Source organism: Mytilus galloprovincialis, chromosome 12, assembly GCF_965363235.1.
Source record: "Mytilus galloprovincialis chromosome 12, xbMytGall1.hap1.1, whole genome shotgun sequence".
NCBI classification, from domain to species: domain Eukaryota; kingdom Metazoa; phylum Mollusca; class Bivalvia; order Mytilida; family Mytilidae; genus Mytilus; species Mytilus galloprovincialis.
The window spans coordinates 20,888,936-20,906,447 of record NC_134849.1 but is presented as its reverse complement, the minus strand read 5'-3'; the positions used below and the strand labels follow the sequence as shown (position 1 = coordinate 20,906,447).

Sequence of the window (17,512 nt, the reverse complement as noted above, 5' to 3'; positions counted from 1 at the left end):
TGATTTGTTTATAACATATGATGCTACTAATTAAAGGAAATTTTAAAGGTGTTATTAGAAAAATGATATATTGTCGTGTTAGTCGTTAGTATAACAAAAGGAGATGCAGTATGGTTATTAAAGACAAATTTCATCAGAGACCAAATAAAGCATATTTAATTATATAATAGTTCTTGAAAAACTGGTCATTATCGTAATATATGGATTGCCCACAGGACAGTGGTATTGACTAAGATAGTGATAATGACTGAGTCGCAGTCAATACCACTGTCCTACTGGCAGTCCATGTATCACGACAATGACCAGTTTTCAAGAACTATTATGTTTATTTCATTGAGAAACCATGTTTTGCAAAATTCGAATCATTTCAAAATGTCTAAGGCAGACTCGATTAGTTGTATTTTTTATGGCAAAGAGTGAAGACCAGTAGTACATGTAGTAATACTGCCATTCATTTTAGTGCACTTTCTCAGTATATAAATACTTAATCAAGTTCTCTATAATTTTGTAATTAACGAAAACATATAGTAAACAATTCAGCAACTTGAATATAATATTGAAAACAGGAAAATGTTTTATCAAAGGGACATCTCTCTTCTTATCAGAAAAACCACACCCCACCGGTCATTAACAGAGATACCACGCCCTAACGGTCATTATCAGACGGAAACCACGTCCACCGGTCATTATCATGTGAAAGTTTGTTAAAGACCGGTTTTCTGGTCCGTTTTGTTCTGTTAATGACCGATTGAATTTATTACTGAAGAATAATGAATATCATGTGGTTCCTTTTTATCCAATAATAGAAGCTTATTCTTAACCGATATGAAATAAACAACCGTAGTTTACCGTACGGCCATCATCGCTGAGCAAAACGCATATCGTATATTCAGCAATACACGACGCGACACAATAATAATAAAAATAATTGTTTTCATTATTACTCAGGTAAAGGCAATATATACAATTACATAATACAACATTTAAATATACCAATGGTTGTTTTAGTTTTGGTAATACAATGAATCATTTTCAATCAATTTTAAAGCAATAATAGTATTCACAGCATAATTTATTCGTATAAAAGTAATCTGATAAAATATAAAATCTGAATTTGACGTAGACCTTAATTTACTCATTGGGTGTGGTTTTACTTTATAGTAGATTCTATTTTTGTATTCACATAATTACTTTTTAGTATGGCAGACATGACAAGGTCTGTTGTGTGTATCAATAAAGATGATTCGGACCATGTCCGCGAATTCTTTAATACTCGTTCTCTGTCACCGATCTTTCTGAAAATTGGCTGATATGTAGATCCTATTAGACTAGTCAGAAATCTAATGCCAATTGAATTGATAAAAATGACCACATAATTGATATTCCTGTCAACACCGAAGTGCTGATTACCCTCAGCACCAGCAGTGGCATCGAACCAGTGGTGTAAATAGTTATCAAAGGTACTATGATTATAATTTAGTACAACAGACGCGCGTTTCGTCTACATAAGACTCATCAGTGACGCTCATATCAAAATATTTATAAAGCCAAACAAATACGAAGTTGAAGAGCATTGAGGATCCAAAATTCCAAAAATGTTGTACCAAATACGGCTAAGGTAATCTATTTATAAACTTTGCCAGCCGTAGACTGTAGACAACTACCTCAATACTGAAAATAGCGGTGCCCTTGTTCATCGCAGGTACTGACCGGTACAGCACATCTTGTACCTCTTCGAAATAGTAGGTCACATCTTCCTTTAGGTAGCAATAAACAGTTAGGAAAAAATATTAAAATTTGTCCTTATAGATTTTACCATCCCCTTTTCATTGCTTTCTTGCAATATCAAGCTTACTGTTTGTGTCATATATGTGCATATGTATGTAATCAGAATCTTCCATAGATTTTATATCCAGTATATAAAATGGTAAAATATAATTTCTTTTGGGTGTATCCATGGCAACAATCTGCATTTATTTGTTATAAAATATTGCAAAAAGGGGGGAAAAGATGTCACATATTTCCCCAAAATTTGGCTAAAAGTAGAATTTCAATCGCTTGAAGTAATACCTTTTCTGAAACTGTGTACATACATCATTTAGCAAATCCAATGAAAATCATATGTCTTTCGTCTCATTTTTTTGTAAAATTGCGTCAAAAAGTTCGTGTAGAAAAAAAGTGTTTGTAAACATTACATTAATTTCTGGACCGATAGCCGGTCTAGCTATGAAAATACGGATTGTCAAACAGAAAATAGCCCATAAAACATGTAAAAAACAATCTTGATGCTCTTATAAACCATCTTTGAAGGCTAAGTTAGCACTCAGCTTTCTAAAAATGAATTTTATTACACAATAACTTTCCTATTTGAAAAATCCACCGGGGCCAAAATGCGAAACTAAACTCCTAACTGTGTATTGCTACCTTACACCACCGGCAAATTTTTGTCAGGAAAACAACTTCATCTTCAATGGTGTTCAAATCTATGCTTCCGCCATCGTTAGCGGCGGCGAAGATGTAACATGGCGTTATTCAATTGTGACGTTATATGTTACTCTCTCCCCCAGAGCTGTCATAGATTTAGAGTTAACAAAAATCTGCCATAGATTTGAGTTGTTTGGCGTTTGTAACGTCACATTTACCATAGATTAGGAATCTGCTATTGATTTGGAACCCGCCATATATTTGAGTTATACATATATATTGGTTGGTTACCGTGGTAACCGCAGATAAAGTTGGGATTTTCGGGGAAAATACTATATTTGGTGTAGTGTTGTGAAATTATGCGACTACATCTATTAAAAAGAAACACAAAAACAATTAATTTCAGTCTGGTTTTAGTCAAAAATCTAAAAAAAAGTTATGGGTAATCTACCTAGAAATATGCGAATTAATTTCTAAAAAATGATAATTGTGCAATATTCCTCACAATTAATACGAATTATCTCTCTTAGTTGGGTACACTAATGACTGTACCAAAACGAAAACTCTAACAACTTTTTTATTCCTCAAAGGATTTATGTTTATTAATTGTTATAAATTTAGACCATTCAATATACAAATATAAGAAAAATATTGAAAACTTTTTAAAATCTTCATAATAATAAACGTGCCCTGACCAACGCTGACAATGACAGGACCAACTGAAAATGCTAATATTTGTTTTATTTCTTAAAGGATTTATTTTTAACATTGAAATTTGATTAAACTTTTAATGGTATTGAATAGTGTATTGTATTAAACTGTGTTGAAAATTTTGTTGTATATTACCGGTTATAATTTGACACGTTTGATCACATAAACATAAAGAAACTCACAAAGTGTGATTGAAGTACGCTATAAATACATGGGTTTACTCCGGGTTTGTCACCTTTTAATTCTTCCAAACTAAACAGAAAAAGGTATTGTATAGTCTGTTCCATCCTAGGTATAGTTACTTAGTGTTTTCTCCACAGTTATCAAAGGTATCAGGATTGTAATTTATTACGACAGACGCGCGTTTCGTCTATATGTCTATATATATTTTTTTATAATTTCGTATTTATTTGTATAGAAAAATAAAAGATAAATCAAATAATTTGTCTCTGTAATTTAATCACAATTCAATTAATTCATTTAAAGTACAAGTACAATGATAAAAGTACAATGATAAAACAATATGAATAGATATAAAAGTGTCTTTGAAATTCATTAACTTCTAAATGATTTTCATGATATAAATACACCAATACAAGTACTTTATTGCAAACATAATTCATATAATATATGAATTAATTTAATTTTTATAAATGCATTGCATAAGGCAATAAATGAAGCACTATGGTAAAATATTAGTATATGTAAAAAAAAATAAAATCGTATAGGTTCAGCGGAACCAAGCTGTGTTTCGCCTTCTTTTACTGTTAATCACAGGCTCAACAAAAATGAGGAAAATATTTCAAAAATATTCCTCTCGATTACTGTCTTTTGGTTGTAAGAAGCTTCTGTCCAAGTTTAGTAATAATCCAGGATAGTTAATGAATCTAAAGGTTTTTAAAAAAAACTTTAACAAGCTTCTGTCCAAGTTTCGTACAAATCCATTAAAGTTTAAGAAAGTTATTAAAAAAATTTACTTCTGGATACTATCATATGATCTGATGGTAAAATGAACTGTTGTCTTGAGTAGTAAAGTAGTGTTATTTTTTGCTGGAGTAATAGGATGGCAGTTGCTCAAAAATCTGTTTGATGTCGTCGTTCTTTTCTTGAATACATATAATTTTATTACTAATATCAAATTTCAGAACAGTGTACATGTATGTATCAAAATTTAAAAGAATTAAGTTGAATAGATAAAGAGACACATGTACACATATCCTATTTTTATCCTGTTTATCAGATAAAATACATTTTCCTGCCAAAAATATATAAAATATTTTTGCCGATTTTTCTTGATTTAATAGGTGATTATAATATCTTCCTAGCTACGAAATGTATAAAATCTATAGTAGGATTTGTTTTTGTTCAATCAATAATGAAAGTAAAATAGTGAAATGATATTTCGCTTTTGGCAGCCAAAATGGTCCAATGGTCTAAATTATATTGATAATAAATATTTCACTTGCAAGTGAATAATTCGACCTCATTAAATCCGTATTCATGTGAACTTCGATTTAACCCCTTTACTACAGATGGACAAAGCATGCTTTGTACGTGTATTGTTTATTTAAAGGAAAGGAATGTCAACATTGAAAGTGAAACAAAGGTAAATCATTTGATGACTGATTTGATCCACTAAGAATCTTTCTTCAACATGTAAAAACGACGAGAAACATACATTTTAAATCTATAAAATAAAATTAAACAGACCTATAAAAATCGAACTGCACGTGTTGGCCTCATCTATTTATATCTAATCATTAGTATATTTATGTTGACATCGCTTATATCGTCATCTGAGGTCAACTCGCTATTTAATTAGATGGAGTCTAGACTAAAATACAGACGAAACGAAACGACATATTATTAACCCTATGCATTGTAAACTGTTTACTTCACACGTTTGATAGTTTGAATAAATGTCTTTCATTGTTATAAATGAAATTTGAGAATTTGAGTCAAATCAGTGACCATGAATTTGACAGCTAGTGCCCCTTTAAGTTTTTATAGGTAAAATAAAAGGTAAAAAACATTACGACAATTCTGAAATAAACTATAATCGTTAAAACAACAATTCCACCTATTTAAATATGCCTGAAATGAAAAGTTGGCAAACCAGGATGACACCAAGTACAAGTAAGTTGATAAATTCAATATAGTTTGTGTTTTTAATATTTTCTTACAGTGAATAATTATTTCCACGTACTACTATTAAAGGTATGCCCAAGCCTTGTAAAGTCTATCTTGGTAGTTTTAAATATTTTTATAAAAAAAACCCAAATAAGCATTACGAGGACTAATTGAGGTATGCCCGAGCGCCTTCATGCACGATGTATTGGTTGTTCATCTTGTTTGATAAAAAATGGTTCAATCTGAATGTTTCTATTAATCGGATCAAAGCCTATCACATATATATGGGTATAAAGTCATTTTCCTTGTCATAATAAAATTTATAATGTAGGACAGCAAGTCACAGACAAAAAATCACAGTCATGTATAATATGTTATAAACATTGACTTCTGTTAAAGTAAAATCTAAAAAAAAATATATACTTACTTTGAGAAACATCTTTCTGTGATGGACTTTCAATGAAATTCATAGTACATGTTCTTCGTTTGGTGGTTTAAAGTTTCTTTAGGTTTAAAGTTTCTTTATAAACAAGGTAGATGGTGAACAAATATAATTTACAAATACAAATACCAAATATTCACATTATTTTTTTCAAAATGGTCACAAAGCTATACATTTTTATAATGAAAAATGTGCAAAAAAATTAAAATACAGTTACTCATAAAACTTCGGTGTTTTACATTTCATGAGCAAAAGATTATATAACATAGTGAAATAAGAACTTTCAATCCAATCAAAGTATCATATTTTACATGAATTGTAAGAAAATCGACCAAAAAATGACACAAAAGTCTCATTTTGGTGATTTATTTCCCTTTCCAATATTAATTTCCATAAGGAATAAAAAATGCAAATTTTGAGTTTTCTTGTAGTCATATTTTATGAATTTTTTTTTCTGTGTATATTTGGGGCTGAATGCTATATATTAGAATAAAAAAAGTATCTGTTATAATTAGTTTAAGGTACAATAGTTTCACTAGACTTCTTTTAAAATTACCCTGTGTAAAGAGTTATCATATTGTCAACATTTTTTGAGTCGCTGCCAAAAATCCATTAAGATCATTGTTATTTTTTCAAATTTCAACAATCCAATGCTTATTACTAATGTTAAGAGTGCTACCATAGGCGGACCTATGGGGCCTGAGTGCCGACCCCTTCTTTTCCTTGGGAAAATTTGGTTGATTACATACGGGATCACTGAAGTATGAATGTAGCAGACCATCTCTTAAGGCAATCAGTTGGACCCCTTATATGAAAATTGTCTGGATAGTATATGTTCCTTCTGCTGCTGGTTGTAATGCTGGTGTTGCTGGTTTCACAACCTCAACCAGCAGTCAAAAGCTGACAGAATTTCCACGGGTCCTCGTAGCGAAACGGAGTTTTACGGAAAATTTTGAAAATTCATCCCAGTCAGAACGTCAAACAAGAAATGTGTCAAATGAATAGCAGAGACCATTGAGTCGACGACCGACCGTACCCAACCTTGCTGGTTACTCCCTTTGTGTGCCAACAGACCCTTGTGTTCATTATTTTAGGGGCTCCCTAGTTGACCTCTATAAATTTCTGTCCTTGTCCAATTGATTCAGATTTCTAGTAATTTTTTTTCAAATTTTCTTCATCTACGACTATCCCTATCGCATGACCTTTTTTAAATTTTATATTTTTTATAACTTCACATAAAACGTTATCTTCATGAAGATACTCATCATCCAATAGTACAATATTATTTCAAACGTATAGCTGTACATGCTTTGCAATTTCAGCATTGAGTTTAAGAATGAATAAGAAAAATAAACAGCTCATATTAAATTCGTGTATTTTCCCCTTATATGAAGGTTAGATGGTCAATTATCATCTATTTAGAGAATCAACGATGGACTCTTCTGGGTGTGTGGAGTTGTATGAAATAGAACCTACAATGTTCCTATCAAAATTGAATTTGTTTTTCTCTGAAATATGCATGAGATGTTTGACACTAGACTGTCTATTATTTCTTTTTTTTTCTCCACAAAATCTTATAACCAGCCTCCGTCCAAACTGTCAACACCAAGTAACAATTTGATCTATTATCATCAGTATAGCATTATCAGTGTATGTGCAATTGGACGGCTTGTTTCCATGGCAACACATTAAATGGCAAATATTGCACAATTGAATATATATAATTATTTTAATGATTTTCTTTGTTTTTCTTGTATATTTTTCATAATCATGTAAACAGACTGAAATTTCTTCACTGTCATTTCTTTTATCCATATTAGAGAAATTGTATTTTTTCTTTTAAATGGTAACACCAATATCGATATACTTTACTAGCAAAATTATCTGTATGTGGATACAGGTTAACTTTAGTGTTTTAGTTTTCCTACTTTTGTACTTTTTTGAACTTTTAAGAAATTAACTGTAGTGAACATTTTTCAAAATTGTTTTAAACTTGTGTATCATCATTAGATTGTTTCCATAGCAACACAGTTAAAACAAAAAAACGTTATATATGAATATGTTTTAAAAAAAATGATGATTTCATTAACTTCTACAAATTGTATATTTATTCATTTATTCTGAGCGCAGAATTAGGGTTTAATACTTTTTTTCAAATTTTATCTTTATTTTCTTTTTAAAAAAAATTAAAAACTAAGCATATTTTGTATCACTGATTAGATAAGATTATAATATTTATGAATTCATGCTTGACTTTTGTCCGCAAAAAGTTACGATGGACATTTAAAACCATTACTTTATCGCTGTGAAATGTGAAACAATTTTAGAAAAACAAGAAATAAGCCTACATAAAAATTCGTCATTTGCTATAAGGTATTTGAAAATACTTTATGTAAACATGTACAGTTTAAATGGCGAAAGGCGATGTATTAATTAACAAAATAAACATTTTTGATATTCCTTTAAACGAAGTGAAATTTATTGTAATATAAAATTATCAAAGCTGATATAACCCTGAATAAGTAAACATTAAATAACAAAAAGCAATACAAATAGTATCAACAGGTCAAATAAACAAGAAATAAAAGTACTATTTGAGAGTACTCGCAGTTTCTGACAGCACGTTAAAAGCCAAAAACAACTAGTAATGCATAATTGGTCATCAAAGATTAAAATCAGCTGATAAGTATACATTCTAGGGATTTAGTATTTAACGCCATGGACAGTCAAATACGACATGACCTGTGCAATGCCAAAAATAAATGTAATATATAAAACAGGCATTATGATAGTTAGGAATTGACCTCTTTATGGATTGAAATGAACGTGGGTGTGTCGAGCAGCAAGCTATAACAGGCCACAAAAAAATTACTAGTGTAAAACCATTCAAACGGGAAAACCAACGGTCTAATCTAAATATACAAAAATTGAGACACAAGAAACATTTACAAATTACACGAACATGCAAACGACAAACACGATAAGATCGAGACAACCTTATATTCCTTTAAGGTATTATTTTTTTTAATCTTACTTCTACTTCCTTTGTTTTCTTTTCATTCTTCGTCATTTTTCTTTTTATTTATTTCTTGAATTGATTTTTTTTTAAATTATAGTACAACTTCGTTTGTCTGTTAAATCTATTTAAAACTATTTGATTCTGTGCGATTCGTGCTATGATTCAAATCAATTTTAAATGAAAAGGTACTTAATCCTTATATTGCTATACATGTTCTTCTGTTTCTTTTATATAAACAAGTGAACGTGTGTTGCCTTACCAAATTTCTAGAATGATTTGTGTATATGAATCTATTGCTTTCCGAAGTTCTACCGAGTTTATAAACAAAAAGTAAAAAAATAAATTATATTGAACTTCGAGAAAAAATCAAAACGGGAAGTATCTAATAAAATGGCAAAATCAAATGAAAAAACACATCAAACGAATAAACAACAACTGTCATATTCCTGATTTGGTACAGGCAATCTTAAATGTAGAAAATGGTAGTTTGAACCTGGTTTTAAAATAGAACTATACCTCTCACTTGTATGACAGTCGCATCAAATTCCATTATATCTATAACGATTCTTGAAACAGACATAATAGCTAAAACTGTCAAAATAGGGAAACAGCCGTCATCACCTTGTTACAATGTCAATCAGAAAAAAATCCGAATATATAACAAAGAAGCACAAAAAAGGAAATAAAAAATATGACAACCACATTCATTTCTACTTATATATGTATTCAAGGTAGATTGATGGTATACCGCCATCTTGGATTGTACAATTACAGTCCAACATCGGTCTAGTTATTTGCCTAAATCTGCAAATTTGGAGACAGATTTATTTAAAGAATACTAGTGAATTAATTGAATTATACAAAATATTTTAACAAATATCATTTTCTTGTGTTTTAAAATCATTTTTTCAAATGAGCCATTTAAGGGGAGATAACTCTTTTAGTACAAAATTTATACTGGGCTAATAGGGATTTTTTTTTATATTTACTTGTAGCAAGAAAACAAGTTCGGTGACACCATGTTTTCTTTTTATTTTCTTAAAACATATTACGAAACCTCTCTTCTCACAATTTATTTCAAAATTCTATCTCATAGAATTTTTTTTATGCACACTAATGTGTATTTTCATGAACAAATTAACCAAATTTTGGCAATTTTCAACGACTCATAGCTTGAAAAATAGCACGGTGACCCATACTTTTTATTAAATTTTTGAAAAGAGCATAGTAAAATCTTCATTTTGGCAAATTATAAAAAAATTCTGTCTCAAAAAATATATACTGGTGATCTACCTTAAAATCAACCCAAATGATAGCCTGGCGAGGTTCACATCAACTCAAGTTGAGATTCGCGTGTTTGATAAAATGTTACGTAACACAGGAAGAGATATAAAATAATTTTGTCGTTCAAAGTATATTCAATATTATTACGTGGAACAATAACATAACTACATTATGATAGAACAATAACATATATGGTGGGATGTTAAAAGTACAAAACTACAATGTACGTCAGATGAACCAAGGAAACACAAAAGGAGCACGTACAAAGCACACTTAGTCTAGCAAAAATGAAAAAAAAATATAACAAACAACACATTGATATAGATAATTTTGTAGTTCGATGTATTTTCAAAATCAGAATGCAACAGTAGGAAAATGACATTTTAATAGAACAAAAACAATGGCGAGATGTATAAAAGTACAGAGTCAATAAAGGGGCCAATAAAGTTGCATAATTGTTTTTCTGATTTGGGTAATTCACGTCTAGTCCTGAGATAAGCGTCAGTAACGATGTCTTATCAAATGTATAAAAGTTAGAAGTCAACTATTGTTCAGCAGTTCCCGTTCTTATTCAATAAGGTAAGGATGACTTTAGACTGGTACCCTGTCGTTGATTGACAATCTTAATATTTGTATTTCGAACGTATATTAAACATATTTGTGTAAGAGAACCGATTTACGCCGACTTGTTATTGAATGCAAATAACCCAGTTCTGTATTGCTTAGATTTATTCATTTCGACGTTTGAACAGTGGGCGAACATGTGATATAAATTATTGCCATTTCATCGATTTATGCATGCTAAACCTCTTCTAAACTTTTTTCAAATCCGAATTTTAGTTTTTGCGAAACAGCTCTGTCGTAATTTAGCCGTAATAAAATAACCACAAAACATACTAAAATAACAAAAAAAAATCCTTTTCTAGGTTACTTAAAATCCTAAACTTTGTAACTCTACCATGAATGAACAAAAATAATTACAGAGAAATATCTCAATAACCAATACAGTAAATATACAAAGTAACAAAGTAACCCAAAGTAGTCTGGTTATTTTGCTTTCTTGATGATCAAATTATATATATACGGGATAACAGACCGAGTAGTCTCGGGTCGCCTCATATAGCCTTTGCCCAATTGATAGAGATTTGAAAATTAAGTTAACAATTATGTACAGTAATAGCTCAGTTTTTGGGAAAAACTGTATTTATTATGTTAAAAAATATATAAAACGCTTTTTTTCCAATTCAGGTATCAGAATGAAGTGTCTGTTTATGTTAGCCGTTTTGTTGCCTTTTGTTCTTGGAGCTCACCATGCTCATCACGAACGATTTTTGAGTATGTATAATTCATTTAAGACGAAAAACTGTACTATAGACATGATAGACAATATGATAGAGTAACAACTAAAACCATAGCTCATATGCATAAAACCGTTTAAGTGTAGATATCCAATTGAAGTACTAATATATGTTAGGACACGTAGACAATTCTGTTCGTTCAGAGAACAAAAAAAAAATTTTATGACTCATGTAGTTTTAAGCCTGTGAACCCTTTTCTTTAACAACCGATAATGGAATTCAGAATTAGATTTATGATAATTTGCATTGTCGTATTTTGGAAAGTCTAGCAAAATACGTAATACTGCAATAAATGATGTGTTGCAATGTTAATATTTTGAATTTTTAGCGTCAATAACATAGTCCGATTAGTTTATGACAGTTTTGTCATTAGCTTAAAGGCGCTAGTTGTTAAATTTATTATTGATCAATTTGTCAGTGGTCAAAATTCTGGTATGAATGAAGGCAACGGCAGTTACAAACTAAAACTGAGAGAAACACGTGAAATATAAGACGCGAACAACGACACAACAGAAACACTAAAATGCAACATATACAGAAACGAACTATAATACAATTATAACATTACAATGGCCATTTTCCTAACTTGGTACAGATCATTTTATGAAAAAATGGTGGGCTGAACCTGGTTTTGTTGCTTGCAAAACCTCCCGCTTTTAATGCAATGTTAAATATATCATTAAAATGACAACATTACATGACATGACTACAATACAAATAAATGGGAGAACATATATGAGTTAGTCAACGTCTTTGCGTACTTATTTGTCCTTAAAATTTCGAAAGAAGACATGCATACGACTGAAGGAGATGTCGGTTAGACGTCAATGAGACAACAACACAACGATGAAGATAAAAAGGGACATTTGGAGGGCAATATGCATGTTTCAAAATATATAGAAAGGTGTATATACGATATTTTATCAAAGTCCTTGTACGTATTTGATAAATAGGATCATGTGGAAAAGATAAGATAGTCCAAGAAATGGACTGAACATACGACAGCTTAAGTGCCAGTCTGCCTAAGAATCAGGTAGTGGTTAAAACATGACCGAAAAAACCCACCCAATTTGACATTGATTTCAGTTCATAATATGTAGTTATGCACACAAAAAACATTCATTTTCATTTTCTGTCCTGGTCATAAAAGATACAAGTTGGTTGAAATGCACTAGAAATTAACGAATAAGGGGAGATAACTCTGTAATTTGCTATCATTCTAACCAATTTTCTAACCAAGTTATTTGATATAACCAGACACACACAAGCGAAAGACTAATACTTTCTAACTCAGGATGATGGTTAGTATTTTTAAGATAGCATGATTAGCACGGTGGTTTTTTTTCTGATCATGTTTTAATTTTTACCTAAATTGCTCGATTCTTAAAAAGATCTACAAAGACTGGCACTTAATTATCCAATCGTTACAAATAGAGTTTTTTTTGCAACTGCTCTTGTGAAGGGGTCTGGGTGGGACGGCAAGGCAAAACTGCACAATAAAAGGCCAAAATAAATTCAAGAAAAATAAATGGAATAAAATTAAAGAGAAAAAAGTATATTATACTACAACGCACATGATGGGAGGCTAATATATAAAATAAGGCCAAATGAGGATAACAAATAATTAATAAAAAAAATAATATTATGAAACGTAAGATTATAAAGATGAAACTTGCCAAATCCAGACCCATATTTATCATGTGTCTTATTGCAGCTGATAACAATCAAATAAACCAACAGGATTTAGACAAGGTCATACAGTTAGTTCGAGGGTTCGCTAAATCTGATATGGGACAACTAGCTTGTGTAATATCTTGTCAGGCAGCCGTTTCGTCAACAGGATATGGGGTTATATTGGCTCTTCTGTGTCCTACAGCCTGTGAAACGTGAGTATACATTATACAAACACACTCATTGCTCTATTGACTCTTCTATGTACTGCCGGCTGTGAATCGTGAGTATGGATGATAAAATCCCATTCATTCCTCTATTTACTCCTCTATGTCCTGCCGCCTGTGAATCATGAGTATAAATTATGAACACACATTCATTGCTCTATTGACTACTCTGTGTCTTGCCGCATGTGAATGTGAGTAAAAATTATGAAAACACATTCATTGCTCTATTGAACTCTACGTGACCGTGCCGTCTGTGAATCGTGAGCATATATTATGAAAACACATTTATTGCTCTATTGACACTGTGTCCTGCCGGCCTTGAAGCTGGAGTACAAATTCTAAAACAAACCCACATTCATTGCTCTATTGACAGAGGCGGATTTAGGGGGGGGGCAGGGCCCGGCTCCCCCTTTTTGGGAAAATAATTGGTTGCTTATATAGGGAATCAATGAAGCATGACTGGAACGGGCCCCCTCTTAGGTCAGTCAGTGGGCCCCCACTTATAAAAAATTTCTGGATCCGCCACTGTATTGATTCAACTGTGTCTACTCACCTGTATAGCGTGAGTATAAATTCTAAAAACACATGCATTGCTCTTTTAACTTATTTGTGTCTAGCCGCTTTTGAAGCGTGAGAATAGATTATAAAAACACATTCATTGCTCTATTGACTCTATTGTTCCCTGCCTCCTGTAAAGCGTGACTATAATTTATAAAAACACATTCATTGCTCTATTGACTCATCGGTTTCCTGCTGTCTGTAAGGCATGAACATACATTATAAAAATAATAAGAATAATTGCTCTGTTGACTCATTTGTGCCCTACCTCCTGTTAAGTATGAGTATAAATAATAAAAAAAACCACATGTGCAAACTTGATTCATCTGTGCCCTGTCGCCTGTGAAACGCGAGTATATATTATAAATAAAAACACATTATTCAAAACTAGTGTAATAGCTTGTTGAACAGCGTTTTGTTCAACAGTATTACGAGTGTAATATATATAGCTAATTTAACTTGGCATGTTTGGTGTCGATCTTTCAAAAATACTATGAACCAAATATCAAATGAAAAGGATGCTAGCAATTATTGTCAACTGTATGGCCTTAATCAAATAATGAAAAACTATTATTTATATATATATTTATAAAGTACCTAAAAAAATCAACCTAACGATGTTAGAGTAGATTTGATTCGTAACTTTCTTCCCGGTGCCGGGGCTGGAATCTGTACTTTTTGTTTCTAACTCATACGATAACATCGCCTAGCATTGCGCAGAGACCTTATTCCATCCTCTTACTTTAGCTTATACAAATATGCTCTCGTTTCGAGAGGTGTTACCTTCTTGTAAGAATTAAACAAGGATCTCTGATGCAATACACGAAGTATTTATTTTTAGTCTACAGAAATGATCATCTACTCATCTGTTCAGTATAATTACAAGATGCTAATCTATTTTTGGAAGCATACAATCCCTGTAAATAAACATATGTATATGTCTGTCTGTGTGTAGTGACAACTTCAAATTATACCTTGTCCATTGGATATATATACATTAGTCTGAAAATTACGCCAAATAGTGTATGAGTTAGATTTTCTGCTGATAAACGGGATTCGAACTCACACCTTTGATACACTTCATCACCAATTGCTTACCCACATGTCTATAGCGCTCTAGACCACTCGACCACAGCCGCTATATAAAAATATAACTTCATTAGTCGTAGTGTTCCTTATCACTAAAGGCTAATCTAGAGATAGACATAAGACACTTGTTTTTCAAGCGTGTGTATATTCTTATTTTATGCTCAATATATTTTTTATTTGTTAGCAATCTAACTCAACAATTGTGAAGATATATAATGAAGATATTGTATGATTGCCAATGGGAGACAACTCTCCACAAGAGTCGCTGTAAAAGGTCCCGAAAGGAAACATACGAAAAAATTCAATTGAAAAGCACACATGACAGAAATCAACCAATGAAAAGTCTGAATTCAAACTGTTCAGTTTCGCATTGAATACTTATTTAGAAATACGCAAAGAAATGTTAAGATGATGATTTAACATATAAAAAAAAACACAGTTTAATTAACATCTTATTGATATACTATCAATAACATATTTTTTTCTCTTTTTTCAGTGTTCGCGCACAATTGAAATAGGCACAAGAGATCAAGGGCAGTATCATTGAATAAAAACAGAATTATATAAAGTGTAGTCGTTTCTGATACTAGTAGATTAGTAGGTGTAATAGCACCACAGATTTTCTCCTCTTAGTCATTGTTAAATTTGCACTTTTTAAAAAATAGTGCAGAATTTACCCTGTTTGTCAAATAAAGAAATACTTGGCATGAGTAAAGTTGTAACTTGTCCAGTACCTTAAAAAATTTCCATATTATATGATATTTCATTTCATACAAGACAATACACATCACTGGAAATTTACCAATACAGTTGTTCCCTTGTTTAATCTGTGTACGAAGTAACATCAAGTTTCCAAAAATATTTGATAGAAACCCCAAAACTAAACAAAATAGTACTATGAAATACAAAAGATGTACGTTTTTGACCCATAAGTGTTTTACTTCAATGAAATGTCAAAGACCCACAGCTGTCAAATTGAAGGGAATATTTTTGTCGATTTATTTTCGTATGTAACTGGATGTAACGGAGTATGATTTGGATACATCACACCATTAATCTTACATTTAACTCAAGATATAGTTCGTTACTGTTTTAGTGGAATCTACATGTATATATTGGTTATATTTACAGTGCCAAGAGTTTTGAGCTAGATGTGTATTTCGACAATCAATGACTTTTCGGTGATGGTCGAGATCAAAATATTAAAAATAAGCATTATGGTTTTATGATTTTAAAAAAGAATAGTTACTATTAAAACTGAGGTTTCAACTTCCTCGGGCAAAGCTGTACCTATGATTCTGCATTATTTGCACATGTCCTGAGTCAAACACCTTCTGCTCACTGGATGTGGGTTTTCGTTATTATTATATAGATTAAACTTTTGGTTTGCCTGTTTAAATGGTTTTATACTAGATATACTATTTTTGGAGCCCTTTATACAAATGTAGCTTGCTGTTCGGTATGAGCCAATGATCTGTCTGAAGACTGTACTTAGAAGAGTGGTTTTCTTTTACAAATTGTGACTTGGATGGAGAGTTGTCTCATTGGCACTCATGCTTAATCTTCTCATATCTACTTAAAAATGGATTGTGCTATTTTAAAGGTTCTTTTTGGTTTATAGCTGTTATATGTTTTCTGTTTTTAAAACATCATTAGCTTTCACATATTCGACTTTGAGTGTTCGTAAAAGGGGTAAACCAAGAAAAGCGACTCGGACGGCTGACATTTAGAATGTGTTGTTATCATTGATTTATTGAGATTCCAAGCTATATAGAAAGTCAATTTTTAAAGTAACCAATATAATCATTTCATTAATACTACATAATGTATATACTCAATCTAACAATTTTGGAATATTGGATCCTCAACGCCCTTCAACATTGTACTTGTTTGCCTTTATAACTATTCTGATACGAGCGTCACTAATGAACCTTATGTAGGCGAAACGCGCGTCTGGCGTACTAAGTTTTAATCCTGGTACTTTGGTAAATGTTTAAATAATGATAAACAACCGATATATGATTATGATAATGAAGTACTAAGTAATAATTAAAGATTCAGACGACCAGGAGCCTGACATGCTGTAGATACACATAGTTATTGTTGTAGACTGTATGTTGCTCTCTAGACATCTTTTGGTTGTTATCGTCCTTTAGTCATTGTTAATTTGCCTTACTATTGACATGGATTGTTCTTTCGACATGGAGGTCACTGTCGTGGAAACAATCTATTTAAAATCAAACAAATTTAAACAAAATTGTTACAGATTAATTTGCTGGTGATTTTGCTTTTTCAATTTTTATTGAGATAAAAACAAATACAAATTTCTGTTCAGAAATTGGCTCCATAATTCAAATGAATTAAATTGATCCAAAACAGTATTATACGTGTAACCATCAGAGGAAAAAAAACAAAAACTGAAGACGAAACTTTGACTAAATAAAAGAATATTCCTGAGACAATTCAACGTTTGTAAAAATCCGACCGTAAATGTCTTCAAAATAGTTTTGGGAAAAAATGTGATTTCATATGAAATATAGCAAAACATGCAGGTAACCAATATTTTTGTCGATGTACTGTGTATTAAGGTGGTACCTAA

At 31.3% G+C, this 17,512-nt stretch overlaps 1 protein-coding gene across 1 annotated transcript; it reads left to right on the top strand.

The window, feature by feature from the left end:
- The first annotated feature begins 5,165 nt into the window (after positions 1–5,165).
- On the top strand, positions 5,166–15,482 carry LOC143053835 (uncharacterized). Its single transcript, XM_076226627.1, has 4 exons — positions 5,166–5,271; positions 11,259–11,345; positions 13,083–13,254; positions 15,410–15,482. The coding sequence occupies exons 1-4, from the start codon at positions 5,226–5,228 to the stop codon at positions 15,429–15,431; spliced, it is 327 nt and encodes a 108-aa protein (XP_076082742.1). The 5' UTR covers positions 5,166–5,225; the 3' UTR covers positions 15,432–15,482.
- The last annotated feature ends 2,030 nt before the right edge of the window (positions 15,483–17,512 follow it).